The sequence below is a fragment of the Polypterus senegalus genome, chromosome 6 (assembly GCF_016835505.1).
Source record: "Polypterus senegalus isolate Bchr_013 chromosome 6, ASM1683550v1, whole genome shotgun sequence".
Lineage (NCBI taxonomy): Eukaryota > Metazoa > Chordata > Cladistia > Polypteriformes > Polypteridae > Polypterus > Polypterus senegalus.
In genome coordinates, this window is record NC_053159.1 from 131,578,855 (window position 1) to 131,599,714 (window position 20,860).

Genomic DNA, 20,860 nt, shown 5'->3' on the forward strand with positions numbered 1-20,860 from the left:
ACAGAATTTGCCCAGCACCCCAAAATAATGGAAGGTAGATATGAATTTTTTCTAAATGCTTTAATTAAAACAGTATGATCCTTTTTTGTTATGCTAAAGCTCTGCTCACAAAACATGCTGCTTTACAATAACAGTAAAATCACTGGATATTCAAGCTGGACAACCAGTAATAATGTGGAAAAAGAGTACTTTATTGATATTCTGCCTATTTCGCATTATGCTTGTTTTTTCCTTGCTTTTCTTTTATTCACTTGAACTTCACTGGTTTTGCAAGTGCTCAATTTATCAAATGGAATATATACTTTTGTCATTCCTATTCCAGCTTTTTTACACCGGGATCAATAAGATCCACGAGCTAAGGGTAAACAAAATACGTGAGCTAAAGCATATCACTTCTTGCAAGAGGTCTGAAATAATTAGGACAGTGTAAACTGAGACATTGTGCTATATCATTTTTTGAAAACAAGAAATTATTTATTTCTAAGTGAGAGTGTTGCAGTTCCAAAGAACTTGTTTCATATCTATCTGTCCCACACCCATTATTTTACAAGCTGATATTTTTTATGAAAACAATTCCATGGTAAAACTCGTTAACAGACCAACAGTTGGTACTACATTTAAAAACCACTACATTAATGAAATCTTAAATAAAGTAGTATTTTTTGAATCTTCAGGAAACTTTTAAATTTCCACTTGGAGACAAATTAAGTTCAACCAACCAATCAATCAACCAATTTATCTATCAGTCTATCTAAAGTATTGTTGCCATTTGAAAAAGAAAGGTGGTATGTTAATTAGGTCTATCCAGAAATTCACAAAACAGTATTTACTTTCTGTAGGAATATTTGTTTTTTACACTCAGAAATTAATAATTTTAATTTGTCACTACTGTTAATATTAGTCTTTATTATTTGGTTTACAATATTTTAGATATTAGAAAGTCACTTGCTAATAAGTGCAAAAGTGAGGAATGAAAATAAAGTGCCTGTTTTCATTTATATTTTAAACTTGAATAGTTTGCACATTTTAATTTTTCCATGAATACGTCTTCATAGAGAACATACAACTTCAATACTCCATTTAGTGTGTTTAACATTCTGTATGAGACTCGGGCACAAATTTAAAAGAGAAGAGAACTGAAAACAAAATTCAGTAAAATTTAGACTAATAAAGTACAAATTCAACATGCAGTAAAGAATCATGACCTGACAAATCCAGTATAGATTGTAGACCTAAGGGAGAAACTTAAGGCAGACCACTAGTGACAGCTAGCAAAGTAAATACAAGGTTCAGGGAATACAAAAATTAACAATATATAATTTCACTAAAACGGTGCTTTAAAGAACTTGGTTATGACCACCGGGCAGATTTATTGAGCAAATTATGCTTTTCCATTATTTTTTTTTTACCTTTCAAATTTTTCACTACTACCTTAAAGATATTTCAAAATTTCCAAAACATACTCCACTGACACTTGTGCTAATAATCTTATTGATTCTGTCTTTGCGTGAGAATATAATCCCAGGGCCTTTAGCTTTTATCAGGTTCTCTACTCATAAACACAGCGTTTCTGTTGACAACCAATTAAGATGTGCATGAAACAGCTAACAGCCAATCAAATAAAACATGTACCGTCTGCCTTACGCAGCCTGGCAAGAATCATCCTTCATCTCCCAGGGGATGGCCTAGACTGTGACACCAGCTGAAGCTCAATTCCCAACCATACCTGGAATTAATCATAATTAAAAGAGAAAATGCTTCCTTGTGCACAGCAACGACAGGTGGAATGACCTGAACAGATGACAAAGAGAACTATGGATTTTGAAGAGGGATGTGGAGTTGGAGGTAGATTTAAAAAATAGAAATGCAAATATTATGAAGAACAGAGGAAAACGTCTCTCACTTTTAAATAGTTTAAGCAAGTAGCTCACCAAAAACATTGCAAACATAAGTGTGAAAATTATAAAGTCTTATACAGTATTCACAAAGGTATCATTGTATATATCCCAGCTACTGTAGGTGTTAGATTGCATGAACTCTGTAAGGTAACAGTCAACGCTTACCTCACAGGCTGCTTCAGCCATAATGCTTTTGAGCACTTGAATGAGCACTTGAATATGTTTTCAACTACATTCCAGAAAACTACAGGATGTCCTCTAATAGTGACAGAAGTTTCCTCTATGTTAAAAGGAACAGTAAAATAAACACCTATGAATACATGTGATTTATTAAGCACATACAGCATAATGTGTTTAGACTCATCTTTTTCTTCTGACACATATCACCTTTTTTATACCATTTTGTAGTAGAAGCATTGGTGTCCAGAGTCAGAAGGTATGACAAGATTTATCACCAACATGACTTTATGCCACTTGTAATAAACACAGATAAATCTAACAGTTGAGGTAGATGCAGGCCACTAATAGCTACAGCACTTATGTGAAGCTATAACTGTAGCCTACAGAAAACTGCTGAAATTAAAATTATTAACAATATGGACAAAGGTTGTACTGAATTATCAATATAGTTGCTTAGACAAGATCCAAATAAACCTATTTAGTCTGTTCTGAATGGTACCAGAAATTAGCAATCAAGAGTCTAAGGAACTGTGATTGAGAGACCTGTGAGACACAGAGTGAGCATACATTTCTTAATTGCCTGGCGCACAGGGAACAGAATAATGACTGCATTTAATGAAATAGTTAATTGGCTACCCATCGTGTGACATTGTTCATTGATAAATTTGACCCCACAATTAAACAATTAGAGAGGGGAAGGTTTGCCCACCAGAGACAGTAAACACTGCAGCTGCTCCATTATTCAATGTAGCTGGGTTATTGACATTAAGTGCTGTGACAGCCAAAACTTATTTATCCAACAGTCAGCATGCACAAGCATCACCTCCCCTCAGCATCCATCAAACTTAACGTTTTCCAGGAGCCAAGTCTTCTGCACTTCCACAGACATCAACGACAGAGATCACTCCTTAATTAGGAGTTTGCACTGCTTTTAGTAGGTCTGCAAAAGAACCCTAAATTAAGAAATGCTCCACATATTTTAAAATTCCAAAGTTGAATATCACAAAAGATAATCAATTATAATACCTCAAGGATGACACAAAGCAGGAGCATAGTTTTCAAAATGATGACTTTATGAATGCCAAAAAATGTGTAATGACGGCTTTCAGAATTCAAGGCAAAGCAGTAAACAGGGTCTTTTGTATGTGAAAAAGGTGTGTCAAGTCTAATGATTAAGGATTAATTATTTCATTGGAAAATACCTGCTGTCAGTTGAAACTGAGATTTTATTAGAAAAAATATCAGCTATAAAAATATTTAGGTCAGAGAAAACCTGTAGCTGTCGTGCACTATCCCAACAAAAAACACAGTATCTGGAGCATTTGCTTCTCAAAAGGTGATCTCCAAGGATAGTGGTCTTGTACTGTGCATAGCAAAGTTATTGTATATTAGACAGGTCTCATTATACTGTACAACTGACAAGAGCTCATAACCATCAGTAAACAAGAATAAATAAGTATAATTTTCATCTCCAATAAGTGCAGCACCTGTTTTCATTTTAAACAAATGGAACATTAAAAAAAACAAAATCAGAAAGCAATGTATGTGTGGTTATTGCCTTTCTGCTTGTTAACACTGTCTCCCAAGAATAAAATAGTTTGTTTACATAAAACAAACCTTTTCAACAAATTCAAAATAGAATCGTTCTTCATGATTGTTGCACTTCTCTCAACGTTTTTAGCTAATTTTAAAAATAATATTAGTTCGCAGTTTTTAAACAACAAACTGCAAAGCAGCAGCTGGCACACATATGTCTAGTCAGGTACTCTTTTTTGTAAGTGTCCGGGGCACTTTAATTACTTAAACATCGCCCTAAGTGGCTGCCTGTGTCACCTAATGAACTGACCTACTCTGATTGAATATTTACTTATTTTTAAAATAACTATTCACACCCTAATGTCTGTATAATTTGACAGCCTTAGATAATCTTATTATTAACTAGCAAAATACCCGCGCTTCGCAGCGGAGAAGTAGTGTATTAAAGAAGTTATGAAAAAGAAAAAGGAAACATTTTAAAAATAACTTAACATGATTGTCAGTTTAATTGTTTTGTGACTGTTATGAGTGTTGCTGTCATCAAGGATTTGATTATCATTATTTCTTTCAATCAGGTTCGTATTTGGAGGATGTGTTGTGTTCAAGTTATATTCCGTGTTTGTCAACCATTGTAAAGATAACAGGTTTCATTCATCGAAGTGCTCACTACCCAAATCGGTACTCGTGAATCTAAGATGTTTAACAGGCATTCCCAGTATTAAGTTGTGGATTTGCCTGCGAATATTTAGCTGCGGCGTGTCTATGAACTTAATTTAAACTTAAGCTTTACACCTTGCTTTCCTATTGGTATGTCTACAAAGGCTTGTTCAGATTCAGGGAGTTGTTCCTTTCTTACTGCATCAATAAACAGCTAGTCATCCTCTTTATCTGAGACTTCACACACTGTATGTATGGGTTTACCTTTCCCAGTCCTGCAAACTTTAGCGAAGTGCTTCAATTTACCACATTTTTTACACTGTCTTTCTTTAGCTGGACATTGACTTTTTCCACCGTGTGCTTTGTTTCCACAGTAGCTGCACTTATGAATATGCTTGTATGCGTCACACGCTTCATATTCTTTTGCTGCCTTCTCAATTATGTAATGTGTTTTTTGGAGCTTTTGCTTGTTGTCTGTGTACTGCATTCATAGTCAGTTCACGTGAGCCGCTCACAGTACATGCATCGAAGGTTTGCTATCTTGTGCGATCTTGCGATGTCCACGGCTTTATTTAATGTTAGCTCAGACCCGGCACTTAAAAGTTTCTCTCGCACTTTTGCTGAGTTTGTGCCAAACACTATTTTATCCCTGACCATCTCATCTTCATTTCAGTCCTTCACCAGCAATTTTAACTCCATTACAAAGTGACCAAAAGTCTTGTGTATATCTTGCGTCTTCTCACTAAACTTGTATCTCGTGAAAATCGTATTCGTCTTAGGCATGACAAACGCCTAGTAGCGGCAGCGTGTCTATTGGATTGCTGCTGACGGACGGCTTTATATGGGCAGGCACTCTATTACGTGGGAGGCCTGGGTTAGGGGGGCACAATATAGGCAGGCAGCCAACTACGTGGGTGGCGTGGTGATGGATGACGGAACTCCGCCTCACACGGCAACCGAGCTGCAGGCTATGGCAGTATATATGTACGTAAGTAGGATTCAGTTATGACTGTTACGCATAGAATTTCGAAATGAAACCTCCTTAACTTTTGTAAGTAAGCTGTAAGGAATGAGACTGCCAAATTTCAGCCTTCTACCTACACGGGAAGTTGGAGAATTAGTGATGAGTCAGTGAGTCTTTATTTATTGGTAGAGAAATACCATCTAATGCTTCACGTAGTCTAAACACTAAAATAGATCCACATCTCTTTAACCCCTGAATAAAGATGTCTACTGTGCAGGTGCAGAACAGCAGGCTATAGTCTACGCAGCCATCAAGCAATTTATACTTTGAACAGCTGCCCTTCCAAAGCTGTTAATAATAACGTTAATCTACCATAATATATTATAAAATCATCATAGAAATGGAACAGCAGTTAAAAATAAGGTACATTAAAAGTAATGTACATTTAACATTTTTCCTGTTCAGACAATGTGCAGATGCATGTATTTATGCATCTCATTCAGTGGCTTTACAAAACCTGTTTGGGATCCACCAATGCAGACTGCAGCCACTAAACTATGTTCATTTTTAAATGCCAAAAACACATGCAAAAGTACATTTAGATGTAGGTTAAGCATTTATCAAAGCGCTGAATATTAACTGGTTATGGGGAAATAGATTCTAGCACTAGAATCCATAGAGTCTGGAAAAAATTTCATTCTTCCTAAGCATCTTGCTATTTCCAAAAATACACGAGAAACCTTGTATGTCCTTAATCACCAATTGTCTACAGATCAAGGTTATTATAGTTAACGAAAACTAAAATCAAAACTGAAACTATTATTAAAAAAACATTTTTGCAAACTGAAATAAAATAATTAACAAAACTGAAATGAAAAACTAAAACTAAACGAAACTATTCAAGTAGCTGGAAAGACTAACTGAAATAAAATAATAATTTACTAAACATAATTTTAGTTTTCGTTTTTGAATAAATTTTCTTGCTGTTAGTTTTTAACCCTTAACTTTTAACTCTAAAACTGAAAGCCATCCATCACGAGTCGCCCGCACATATTCATCCAGTAAACAGTGGCTGGTGAAGAGGGCTGGGTGTTCACACAGCATTTGCAGTTACAGAGCGAGCTGAATACACGTGTAAAGCTCGTGGAATAGAAAGCGATTTACGTGTCGTCTTTCTTTGCACATGTTGTATATCAAGATGTAATTCAAACGGCTGAAATCGGAACTAGACAGATGGATGAAATTTGGCATGTGGTTGTTACACCAGAATTGTGGATCTGTATTAAATTTTGGGCTAAATCCATTAACCGGAAGTGCTACTTTACCTGAACGCATACTCAATTTTTTTTTATTTATGCAACTGCAGAATCCCATTTATTCAACTTTACTTTTATAATAATTGTTCAATATATTATTAATTTGATTTGATGTTGATGGTTCTTTAATGTACATAATAAAAGCATTGTCTTGCGGTTTACTCCTCAAATATCCATCCCCATATATGAGTACATGAGCAAGTCTAGGGGAGACCACTCCTGATTTTTGAAAATAAAATGGCCCCGATCGAGAGACTGACAATGTCATCATATATGATCAGCGTATTGTTGCTGAACAATCACTTTTGCTTTAAAAATGTTGTTTAACAATGAAGCAATACAAACCTTGTAAAATCCCTGAGTTGGCAATGTTTCTAACTGAACTACAGGTAGGTGGGTGAAGTGAGTCTGCCAAGCGGTGAAAAGCTGAACATACTACTGTAATTTGTTTTTGTATTTATTCTATATTTATTAGTTTATCGTTTTTAGTTCATATTCACAGCTCGAAATACCTGATATTGCGACAATAATCCAGTAGCACAATTATGCTTTAAAATATCTGTTCAAGTCTCATTTGAAATATATACATTTCATGTGTGTTCCATGTCTATAACGATCTGTACAAATGAGCGATTATATTTGATATAATAAAAACATTTGATTTGAGTCTGCAACAGTCTGTGTAAATTTACAAATTTATGATACTTGTAAAAGTTAGCGCTAAAAAAAACAATTATTTTATCAGTGTTATTATAATTACCTCAACATGAAATAAGCTTAATATATAAATTATAAATGCATCAAAAAAGTAAGAATGTATTTTAAGTGTGGTTTTACTTCTTGTTTTATACTAATATGACATTAATGTAATCCCCTCTAGGCCACCCAAAATAACAAGTTGAATGTATGACAATAAAGGCTACTTTACTCCATTCTATTGAAACACCACAGAGCTCTTTCCATATAAACACTTAATGCGCTACCTGTGAAAAAGATCCACCATTAAGAGTATGCAAAAGACTAACTATGGGTGTGAGTGGTGTTTTGAGACATTGGAACTGAGAATTACAAGGAATTCACTGATGTGAAGAGATAAAACCAGATATACAAACAAAGATAAATAATTTCCTCTTGGTATCTTGTTGAGCAGACAAACATCGCAATGTCCATTGCACTGTCATGCAAGAGGAGGTACTCCCCTTTGAAGGCTTTGGCACTGCTCCAAGAAATAAATGATTGGGACTCAGATGGTGGCAAAGAAGCCACGTTTGTTATTGAAGAAGATGGAGAGACAGATGCAAGAGGTGCCCTCAGATGAGGTTGAGAGTACTACATCGGATAAATAGTACAGTAGCCCTCCCATCAAGAAATGTCTGGTTACACAAAAGAACAATGAGACAGCAGAGCCTACAGGGCATGCCAAGGTATCATGCAAAGTTTGTTTTGTGATTATATTTTTTGATGTGCTTTATATACAAACCATTTAAATGTTATTTACATAAAAACCGCTTTGAATGCTGTTTAGTTATGAATATTTACTTTTATTAACTTATTTTTCTATAGTGTAAAATCACAAATAGACTACAGAGCTTCCTGTGTTTGATCGACATAAACATGCTGTTGAAAATCAGAGACTGCACAGTCAATGAAGGCTGCAGAACAGACCCCAGCTGGAGCCTGTCTCTCTACGAGCTGATGGTGTTTATATCTATACTTTTTACAAAAACAGTGATGGCTGCAGCTGGTGCTGTGGTTGATGCCTGGTCTAAACAATCTGTTGTACCAACAATCAGATATAATACCCTGTGACTGCTATCAAACAATTATTGGATATTTGCACTTTGACAACAAGGACACCCATGTAAAAGACTACAAATTTGCTGCAATCTCAGACACCTGGCAATGTTTTGTTCAGAACTGTATTTTGAGTTACAACCCAGGAAAACACATTACTATCAACAAACAACTGTTTCCAACCAAGGTATGTTGTACTTTCTTGCAATAAAAACCAGACAAATTTAAAGTTTTGGATTGCTACAGATTTGGAGACAAAATACATGTACGATACTACTTGGACCATGGAGAGGCTGCTGCTTCATCACCTGAGACCACAGGTCCGCCACACCCTCGACCCTCTGCAGTTCGCATACCAGAAGGTGGGAGCGGAGGATACCATCATCTATATGCTACACCGATCCCTCTCCCACTTGGACAGAGGCAGTGGTGCAGTAAGAATTATGTTTCTGTACTTCTCTAGCGCCTTCAACACCATCCAATCTCTGCTCCTTAGTGACAAGCTGATAGAGATGGGAATAGATTCATACCTGGTATTATGGAATATCTTAAAGACAGACCTCAGTATGTGAGTCTCGGGAACTGCAGGTCTGACATGATGGTCAGCAACACAGGAGCACCGCAGGGGACTGTACTTTCTCCAGTCCTGTTCAGCCTATATACATCGGACTTCCAATACAACTCGGAGTCCTGCCACGTGCAAAAGTTTGCAGACAACACTGCTATCGTGGGCTGCATCAGGAGTGGGCAGGAGGAGAAGTATAGAAAACTAATCAAAGACTTTGTTAAATGGTGTGACTCAAACCACCTACAACTGAACACCAGCAAAACCAAGGAGCTGGTGGTGGATTTTAGGAGGCACAGGTGCCTCATAGACCCCATGATCATCAGAGGTGACTGTGTGCAGAGGGTGCAGACCTATAAATACCTGGGAATCCAGCTGGCTGATAAATTGGACTGGACTGCCAAAAATGATGCTCTGTGTAAGAAAGGACAGAGCCGGCTATACTTCCTTAGAAGGCTGGCATCTTTCAACATCTGCAATAAGATGCTGCAGAAGTTCTATCAGGCAGTTGTGGCGAGCGCCCTCTTCTATGCGGTGGTGTGCTGGGGAGGCAGCATAAAGAAGAGGGATGCCTCACGCCTGGACAAACTGGTGAGGAAGGCAGGCTCTATTGTAGGCAAAGTGCTGGAGAGTTTGACATCCGTGGCAGAGCGACGAGCACTGAGCAAGCTCCTGTCAATAATGGAGAATCCACTGCACCCACTAAACAGGATCATCTCCAGACAGAGGAGCAGCTTCAGCGACAGACTGCTATCACTGTCCTCCTCCACTGACAGACTGAGGAGATCGTTCCTTCCCCACACTATGCGACTCCTCAATTCCACTCGGGAAGTAAACGTTAATATTATACAAAATTATTGTCTGTCTGTTATACCTTCATTGTTATCACTCTTTAATTTAATATTGTTCTTTATCAGTATGCTGCTGCTGGAGTATGTGAATTTCCCCTTGGGATTAATAAAGTATCTATCTATCTATCTATGTCTTACTTAGGAAAGGACCCCAGTCATCCCATGGAAGAAAATTTTTCCAAGAATGTTGCCATAAAGGTTATTGAACTGTTTCTGGGCATGGTCAGAACTGTAACAACAGACACCTTCTTCACATCTTTGTCACTGGCTAATAGACTGCTGCAATGCAACACAACTCCACTTGGCACCATAAATAAGGTATGACAGGAACTTCCACCTCCAGCTAAAGACACTTCAGAATATAAAAAATTCTCCATACATGTCCTAAGAGCTGGCAGTGCCATGTTGATGGTGTATGTGCCCAAGAAGAAGTCTGTCTGCATTCTTAGTATCAAGCACCAAAATGTGGATATTGGGGATGATTCCATCTCAGACTGTGGTAACATCTTGCCTACTCAGTGTTTCTCTCCTTCAACAATGGCATTTCAGCTCTATGTACACATACACTATAGCAATCAAAAATGGCAAATCAGAGAACTGAATTGCTCTAAAACATGGCACTTGGAATCTGCTGAAGCATCTTTACAGCCACTACTGTTATCTAATGGGACATTTAACAAATGCTGATTAACAGAGCTCCCAGCTGTTGTTAAGATCAAGATACTCTGTTTATTAGAACATCTTTTCTTAAACAAAAGACAAGCCAGATGTGGCAAATCAAGAGATCAAGTAGATAATGGAGATAGTTGGGTAAGAGCAAAAGCTTTAAAAACCATTTAAAACCAGAAGCCAGCCGGTGAATTCAAGTAATGCAGTATGTCAAGTCACTGTATTTCCTTGCATTATCTACTTTAGGAAAGGCTACTTCTCCTTTCTCCCATACAGCAATCTTGCTACTGTATGTATCTCACCCACATTGCTGAAAAGTATTCCATCCTCTCACATTCAGTAATGCTAACATTTCTTTTTATAACAGAAAGCAAGTTCCTGAGGGGTAACTGTAAACGCTATCAGAGTGTCTCCTGTTCACACACCTCTCACAGGAATGAGGTTGGCTTATAAAACTTCATGGAGACACATAAACCTGTTTTTGATGTGCAGCAAAATTAATCATCCTCAAGCTGAACAGTGAATGCACAAGATGTACTGTCAGAGTAGACCAAAAGAGAAAACTAATCTCATGCATTTAGGAGGCAGCTCGGTGGCATACATAGCACATCTAAACAAATTCAACCAATTTTAAAGAGTCTGTTGTATACTCCTCTAACCTATTTCTTCTAAGCACTGAAAATCTTGCATTCAGTGTAGCTTAAGTTGCCATCTTGTCTTACAGCCAAATGAACTCAGTGAATTTCAACAATTAATACAATGATACACAAAACATAGGCAGTACAGAGGTAATTGTTATTAAATACTCTAGCATTATAAGGATATCATCTGCACATCTGAAAGAACTTAACTGTTATGAACACAAAGGGAAGACAACAGAAAAAAATGGCACTGAACCACACAGTTCAGAGCTAAACAAAGTATAACTACACACTTTACAATTTACAGTTTAATCTGGTGCTTGGACATGAAAATTAACTTCATCATGTTTTACCGTTAGCAAAGCAGAAGCCACAGAAGGTTAATCAGGAAAATGAATGCTTCAAATATCTTTCTAAATAGTAAGGTACATGCAGGGCTTATTATGTCATCTAAAAAGTAATGCCTCTTTTCAATTTCTAATACTATGAACATGACCTCCATTTTTCCTCCTCTCACTGTGAAAAGCCTGATTGCCAGGTTCACTGTTATTTTTTTCAGCAAGTTCTTTGTATTTCTCCTGAAATTTATTTTTCAGATCATCCTCTTAAAGAGACATTTTAAATAATATCAACTACAAGGCAATCATTCTTATGTACCAACACAAGTAGAAGAGACCTTAAAGTTTGACGATATATGCTGTATATATTCCATGAATGCACCAATCCATCATGTAACTTTCAAATATAAAGAATGTAATAATATCTATAATTGAGAATTTAGATTGCAATCACAAATTCCAACTCCATATAAAAATTTCAGTATAAACAAAATGACTATTAAGAGACAGTGCTTTTAAATATAGGGGGTCCAAGTCTAATTATTTAATGTTACATACTTTTGTTACTGTTACAAGTAAGGTTCTTCCTAATGCCTGTTTAATCATCTTGAAAACACCTTTGACACGTTTTTATAAAGTCTTTCCTGTTCTTTAAGTTTTTAATATCTTGAACTGGTGCCTCATATCACCAAATGGCATTTCGGAATGGATTTGTCATCACTAATGAAAAACACAGTACGTTGCTATAGTCATATACCAACGAAATCAAAGATTTCTTGCACTGTGTAATGTCCAAGAAGGGATTGAAAGGACAGTTGGCACGTTTCATTTGAAATCTGTTGTACATTTGAATTTTTCCTTTTTTTTGTTTTTTCTTATACTCCAAATTTTAAACTTGAGAGATAAGTAGGTGCCCCACAAGTGAAGCTTGCACCTGTTGATGAGAGGGTCACCTCAATGCAACTTCGAGTAATTAAGATGAATAGTTGTACATGCATTTTCAAATTTTTCAAAATATCTGGGGTTTCTAGAGATAGTGAATTTGGTGCTATAAAGGCTTATGCCTACAACTCTGTGGTTCTTCTGGAAAACTTTAATACTCAAGTGAGTACTGATAAGAGACAACTAAGGCAATGTGATTTGGTGGAACAGAATTTCTGATCTGAACTAAAGTGGCAAATTGTTATTGAATTTCTCTGCCAGTCATGAATTACTTATAACATACACCATATTAGATACAAAACTATTTATAATTGCATTTGCAACCAAAGAATCTTGGGCCAAGGGTAAATGATCAGTCTTGTTGTCTGAGAGCATCTCCTGCAATTCAGGAGGTTGGGGACATTTAGTCTGAAATTATCCATTTGAAGAACTCAGAAGTAGAACCAAGAATGGATGATAATATTCAGGAAAGCTAAAGAAAGATGTATTTGAGGTAGCGTAAGAAAAATATGGTGAGGTGCATTTCATTTCTGTGGCTGAAGAAACAGTTTTGTGTGAAAATATGTTCTACAAAATGAAATTTGGCTGTTGGTCAATAGAAACTAAACTCGGCGCTTAACTACCCAATCTTTCATTTTGAAACAGTAAAGGTGCTGCTATTCAGAATACTTTTTGCAAGACCATCTCACATAAATAGTGAAGTACCATAAGACTAACAGGGTGCTGCCAAAGGAGGGAGCAGTCACACTTAACTTGAGACCTCTTTCAAAGACTAGGGGTAATACAGTTCATAGAACACAAAGTTTTTTGTCAGTTTTCCTCTGAAGTAGAGTGAACCACAGCAAGTGGAAAAGGATTTAATTGGCAGCAGTAAGACAAGGGAAAAGTTTCAGACATGCAATCTTCCCATGCTCGTACATAAACAGGTTCAGCATGTTTTACCATTATTTTCATTACAAGAGTTAAAAAGTTACACCTATACAGTAAATGCTATTAACTGATAATCCTGAATTTCACAGAACGCTTTATCAATTAAATACTCTTTTTAACTTTCCTTTTTTACATACACCACTAGACAATACTGCAGGGATCAACACAATAAATAAAAACCTCAAGCAATCCATATACTTGCTGCAGATCCAAAACAAAGCAATGCACATGCAAATGATGTAACAAGAAAGAAACTTACCAATGAAAAAAGAACGCAGGGATACAACATGTAAACAACTACAAATAATTATATGAACTAAAACTAAATGTAACTTGACAATCTATTCACTGCTGCACTTAAGCCAATGAGATTTTAGAGGTCCAGTCATTAGGCATCCTGTATCCACGATTTCATTCAAGACTCAACCAATAAATTATTTGTAACCACTGATGTTCATCAACTCAAAAATGAAACCAATTACAAAATCAAATGAAGGCTCTGATTATGCAACATTGAAAATTTAAGAGCCACTACCTGCAACATACAAAAACTATCAAGAATAAGACTGTTCATTATTCACGTACTTATAGCAACCAGATCTAAACTCTACATCAGATGACAACATTCATCCAAAATACGTATACAGAGTCTTTGTGCTCCAGAGGTTTGGTGATATGAACAATAGTTTTTCATTTTTTTTTAAATAAATTAATTAATAATTTGTTCTTTAGCACTCATACAAATCAATGTGTTTCTTTGCATTGGCTATGAGCTTTACAGTATATAGAGAATTGTTGCTGTTGTTGGGCAAGGAGTGTAAGTAAATGCATTTAACATACCTTTTTTAGCCTGGGCTTGTCGCACTCTCCATATAGTCTTGGGGATCTCAAAGTTGTAGTTTTTAGGCAAGACACTGGCAGCCTCCTGCAACTTTACATCACTCAAAATTTCATCAGGAACTTGGTTAGCTACCCGGCGCTGTGGTCTTCGCTCTGAAATTAAAGTATTGAAACTTTACTTTACACAGGTTTACTCCTAAGAAATGAAGACAGGATGATTCCAGAACAATGTTAAACATAATGGAGTGTTAAAAGTGTACATTCAATCGGGACTATGGGAATAATTACTACTCAGGAGACAGCAATATAACAGCAACATTTTTCAACCTAGTTTGAACCAAATCAAATGTTTGTAAAATAAGACTGGATGGTAAGCAGTAATAGCATAACTCTGAACTAGCAAGAAGTAGGCTGAACGACACTGTTCTCCAGTCTTACAGTTAACGGTCAAAGAAGAAAAGAAGAGTGTAAAATTAAAACAGGACAAGGAGATAATGTGTGGACAAACAGGCAAGTCAGAATCTGCTCCAAACAGAAGGAAAATATGGGCAATTTCAGAAACTGCTACACTAGCTAAAAGCCAATGCAAGGCAAGGCTGACTCTCTCACTCTAGGAAGCATAAGCATTATAATACTGGCAAAACACTGAGATGTTTTTAATACAAAAACAACACTTTGGTTTAAGTGACAGGCAAACTGAAGACAAATTAAGTCATTAATATTCAAATATATCTAGTAACATTCCATCCATTTTATGGCTTGCAGGCTCCTTTAACAATTTTTTGTAATCATTTCTGTCGCTATTCATAAAGAATTTAATAAGAACCAGAGAGAAGTTATTTTAACTTATCCTGAAGCCAGTATGGATCTTAGAATTCAAAAAACTGCTAGTAAGAATCAGAAGCTACTAAATTAGGTAATCTCACCATTTTGTTTTTTTATAAGTAAACTAAACACAATAATATTTAATACTATACAATACACAATATTATATATACACCGGTAGCTCGCAACCCCTTTCTATGTATCTCTCCAAAGGGTTAATGAATGTACATAAATTTGAAAACTTGATTAGTCAAATTAGGGGTGGGCAATCTTTCCAAAAAATCATATCACGATCCACATTCTGAATTGCAATCTATCTTTTCAATGTGGCATACACTTAATAGAATATCCAGACTCAAACTCATCAAGACCTAAGTAACACTTTATTTTAAATATCAAAGTTAAATTCAATTGTTCTCTGATCCGCTAGCTAAGTGGAGTTAAGGAACATGCCCCAAACCTGGCAAGTGAGTGAGGAAGGCCCCTCTCCTCGGCCTGCTGCGTGTTTCTCAGATTCTTGCAAATAAATCGGTACCGCAAGCAAACTATGATTCAGCACAATGAGAGAAGTCGCAAAAAGATGTTCAAGCAAATTATAGAAAAAAACCTGATCTAAATCTGTTAAGTAGTTCTCTCGTGAAAAACAGATAAGACATATAGACAGACAAACATTGGATTTTATATATTATATATTAGTAAGCCTTCAAAATAATGTGCGGTTAAAGTCTCAACATCATTCTCAGCATTTCTGGAGCTTAGCAGAGCCAGATAACTATAAGAATCTTCACCAAGCAGCTCTGAAAATGTCTGCTTTGTTTGGGTCTCCATACCTCTGAGAGTCTGACATGAATGTCATTAAATCAAAGTTCAGAACAAGACTGACAGATGAACACTTAAATGACTCCAGAAGAGTGAACCTAAATGGCTACACTCCACCATACACCTCTCTTGTTGACTCCATGCAGTGCCAGTCATCTGACTAACTAAAAAACACATCACACATGCAACTGGTCATGTGAATACTCTTATGAAGAGAAACAGTGACATGGAACAAAATGACAAATGAATAAATAATATCTGTGTATTTGGAAATGCATTGTTTTTTTGGACAGCATTCATGTTTTAATTCAATAGTGTGAGATACACTAGAAAACGCATGCAGACATACAAAATGCACTTGCTGGTGAACTAAATTTTTTTGGGATGTTTTAATGCAGAATATGAGTTGTGGACATCAACATTTTGTAAATGTTCAGACAAAACAAGCTTATTCAGTTTATTTAGGTTGAAGTAAGCTATGAGAATAAACGTTAGAAAACATGAGTAGCTCTCTGCCGTTTTCATTTTGTAAAAGTAGCTCTTAGGGGGGAAAGGTTACAGACCCCTGTTCTTCATCAACTTTTTAATTATATATAAGTTGTGGACCCAAAAATGTAAGTGAGCAGTTACTTTAGTTTTATATCATAACTAGCAAAATACCCGTGCTTCGCAGCGGAGAAGTAGTGTGTTAAAGAAGTAACAAAAAAGAAAAGGAAACATTTTGAAAATAACGTAACATGATTGTCAATGTAATTGTTTTGTCACTGTTGTGAGTGACACATATACACACATACATATACATACACACATATATATATATATATATACACAAGACGGACAACATAGTTCACCCAACACACGTTTATTTTTACAATATTTACAATGCACAAACCCCAGTGCCTCTTGCACCGATTCCCCAAAGTCCAGGCCTCTCCGTCACTGTGCCTTTCTCTTGGCCGCCTCCCGTCCTCTCTCCAGCTCTGTCCTCTTCCACCCGACATCCACTAATGACTGGAGGGAGGTGGCCCCTTAAATGGGAACCCGGATGGGCTCCAGCTGCTTCCCGGCACTTTCCTTTGGACACACTCCTGTATGGCGGAAGTGCCGGCAGTGCACCCAGAAACTGTCCGGGTGTCTCCTGTTCTCTTCCCCCCAGCACAAGCCCTCCTCTGGTCCTCCTGGGCGTCCCGGCCGGGGACCACACAGGAAATTCCGGCACCGGGGCGCCGCCTGGTGGTGGCCACGGGTCCCTACAGGGCTGGGCTTCCAAGCCCTGTACCCGAGGCCCTCAACATAACCAGGACGGACGCCCCCTCGCGGTCTGGAGGAGGCACAAGCCCTCCTCTGCTCCTCCTGGGCGTCCCGGCCGGGGACACAATATATATATATATATATATATATATATATATATATATATATATATATATATATATATATATATATATATATATATATATATATATATATATATATATATATATATATATATATATATATATATATATATAAACTGCTCAAAAAATTAAAGGGACACTTTGAAAACACATCAGATCTCAATGGAAAAAGAAATCCTCCTGGATATCTATACTGATATAGACTGGGTAATGTGTTAGGAGCGAAAGGATGCCACATCGTTTGATGGAAATGAAAATGATCAACCTACAGAGCCCTGAATTCAAAGGCGCCCCAAAAATCAGAGTGAAAACATTATGTGGCAGGCTGGTCCATTTTGCCAAAATTTAATTGCAGCAACTCAAAATTGTACGCAGCACTTTGTATGGCCCCTGTGTTCTTGTATACATGCCTGACAACATCGGTGCATGCTTCTAATGAGATGACAGATGGTGTTGTGGGGGATCTCCTCCCAGATCTGGACCAGGGCATCACTGAGCTCCTGGACAGTCTGAGGTGCCACCTGGTGGCATTGGATGGACCAAAACATAATGTCCCAGAGGTGTTCTATTGGATTTAGGTCAGGAAAGTGTGGTGGCCAGTCAATGGTATCAATTCCTTCATCCTCCAGGAACTGCCTGCATACTCTCACCACATGAGGCCAGGAATTGTCGTGCAACAGGAGCCACTGTACCAGCATAGGGTCTGACAATGGGTCCAAGGATTTCATCCTGATACCTAATGGCAGCCAAGGTGCCTTTGTCAAGCCTGTAGCGGTCTGTGTGACCCTCCATGGATATGCCTCCCCAGACAATCATTAACCCACCACCAAACTGCTCATGCTGAATGATGTTACAGGCAGCATAATGTTCTCCATGGCTTCTCCAGACCCTTTCACTTCTGTCACGTGCTCAGGGTGAACCTGCTCTCATCTGTAAAAAGCACAGGGCACCAGTGGTGCATCTGCCAATTCTGGTATTCTATGGCGAATGCCAATCGAGCTGCATGCTGCTGGGCAGTGAGCTCAGGGCCCATTAGAGGACATGCGGCCCTTGGGTCACCCTCATAAAGTCTTTCTGGTTGTTTGGTCAGAGACATTCACACCAGTGGCCTGCTGGAGGTCATTTTGTAGGGCTCTGGCAGTGCTCATCCTGTTCCTCCTTGCCCAAAGGAGCAGATACTGGTCCTGCTGATGGGTTATGGACCTTCTACGGCCCTGTCCACCTCTTCTGGAGTAACTGCCTGTCTCCTAGAATCTCCCCCATGCCCTTGAGACTGTGCAGGGAGACACAGTAAACCTTCTGGCAATGACACGTATTGATGTGCCATCCTGGAGAAGTTGGACTACCTGTGCAACCTCTGTAGGGTCCAGGTATCGCCTCATGCTACCAGTAGTGACACTGACTGCAGCCAAATGCAAAACTAGTGAAGAAACAGTCAGAAAAGATGAGGAGGGAAAAATGTCAGTGGCCTCCACCTGTTAAACCATTCCTGTTTTGGGGGTCATCTCATTGTTGCCCCTCTAGTGCATCTGTTGTTAATTTCATTAACACCACAGCAGCTGAAACTGTTTAACAACCCCCTCTGCTACTTAACTGACCAGATTAATATCCCATAAGTTTCACTGACTTTATGCTATACTCTGATTAAAAAGTGTTTCTTTAATTCTTTTGAGCAGTATATATATATACTCTCTTTGGAGTGCGAGCAACTGTTGCTGGGGGTGCCAGAATCCATCAAGGAAGAAAAATGAAAAACATTATTTGTACAAAATCTTAATTTATTTATCCATTCCTAAATAATTAAATGGGCAGGCTATTTCATATCAGTGTAATACGCTGCTTGTTAAAACGGATGACTCCCGCTCTTACGTGCAAGTCTGCGTGGATATTATGAACTATCGTTATCTGTTCAAGTTCTATTTAAATTTGAAATAAAAGGAATTTTTATTTAGTCGACAGAAATATCTTTAGTAGGAATGTAAGTTAAATGTAGGCATCACTGCATAAATTTTTCTTAACCATAGAAATGTAAAGAGTAAATTCGCCTTACATTCCAACCAAAGATATTTGTGTCGACTAAATAGAACTTGAAAAGATATGTTTTTTTGAATGTGATCGCGCAATTCAGATTGAGTTGACGCGCACTACATCGAGTCCACGTGCTATTGTGGTTTCGCCTGTGTGCCTCTATAAGTCACCCTCCCCTCGCTCTTACTTTTTTACCGTTCATCTAATGATTACACTGAGTATGGCTTTACCAAAACAATCATTTATGGCGAATAAAGTATCCATTATTCATAAAGCTTCAATTGGTGATCTGTCTTTCTGCGTTAACCGCATATTTTTTCATACGTCTCAAACCAAGGGGATGCGAGGGTAAAATAAATCGGGAAGCGCTGATATATATGCATGTGTGTGTATATATATGTATATATATATATTGAAATGGTTTTACTGTGAAATAATGCAAAGAGTACGCGACACGTGTTTCACCCTAATTTTGGGGTCATCAGGCATACATACTCAGTGCACCCCCTCTCGGGAATCGAACCTCGGACGTTGGCGCTAGAGGCGAAGCCTCTTCCATTGCGCCACGGCGTGTGGTTTGTGTATTTGAGAGTATGTAGATCGGGATATATATATATATATATATATATATATATATATATATATATATATACATACACAGTAATCCCTCACTATATTGCGCTTCGACATTCGCAGCTTCACTCTATCGCGGATTTTAAATGTAAGCACGTCTAAATATATATAACGGATTTTTCGCTGGTTCGCCACTTTCTGCAGACAATGGGTCTTTTAATTTATGGTACATGCTTCCTTAGTTTGTTTGCCCAGTTGATTTCATACAAGGGAAGCCATTGGCGGATGGCTTAGAAGCTACCCAATTAGAGCATGCATTACATATTAACTAAAACTCCTCAATGATATAAGGTATGTTTCCCGCGCGGTGCTTGAGATTGTTTGCTTCTCTCTATCTTTCTCACTCTCTCTGCCTGACAGAGGGGGTGTGAGCAGAGGGGCTGTTTGCACAGAGGATACAGACGCTCCTCTACAAAATGCCGCTTTATCGCGGTGCTTCTATATACTTCAAAGCACGTATTGATTTTTTGATTGTTTGCTTTTCTTAGCGAGCGCTCTCTCTGACATTCTCTGCTCCTGATGGCGCTCATTTGAAGATAAGATATGTTTGCATTCTTTTAATTGTGAGAAAGAACTGTCATCTCTGTCTTGTAATGGAGCACAGTTTAAACGTTTGACTAAAGGGTGTTATTTCATGTCTAGAGGGCTCTAATAATGTTAACAGGGTGGGAGAGTTTATAAGGGCTTAAAATATATAAAAATAACCATACAAGCATATGGTTTCTACTTCGTGGATTTTCACCTATCGCAGGGGGGTCTGGAACGCAACCCCCGCGATCGAGGAGGGATTACTGTGTATATATATATATATATATATATATATACACACACACAAACACTTCGCAGTAGTAGTGTGTTAAAGAAGTTATGAAAAAGAAAAGGGAACATTTTAAAAATAACGTAACATGACTGTCAATATACAGTATTTGTTTTGTTAGTGTTACTGAGTGTTGCTGTCATCAAGGATTTGATTATCATTATTTCTTTCAATCAGGTTCGTATTTGTAGGATGTGTTGTGTTCAAGTTACATTCCGTGTTT

General features: G+C 37.6%; 1 protein-coding gene across 1 annotated transcript in view; it reads right to left on the reverse strand.

Annotated features, from left to right (window-relative positions):
- The window catches only part of dph1 (diphthamide biosynthesis 1), a 419,970-nt gene that overhangs the window by 357,376 nt on the left and 41,734 nt on the right, over positions 1-20,860 (reverse strand). The window contains exon 2 of the mRNA XM_039757210.1: positions 14,122-14,274. Within this exon, the coding sequence (XP_039613144.1) occupies positions 14,122-14,274 (153 nt within the window). The remainder of the gene's footprint in view (positions 1-14,121; positions 14,275-20,860) is intronic.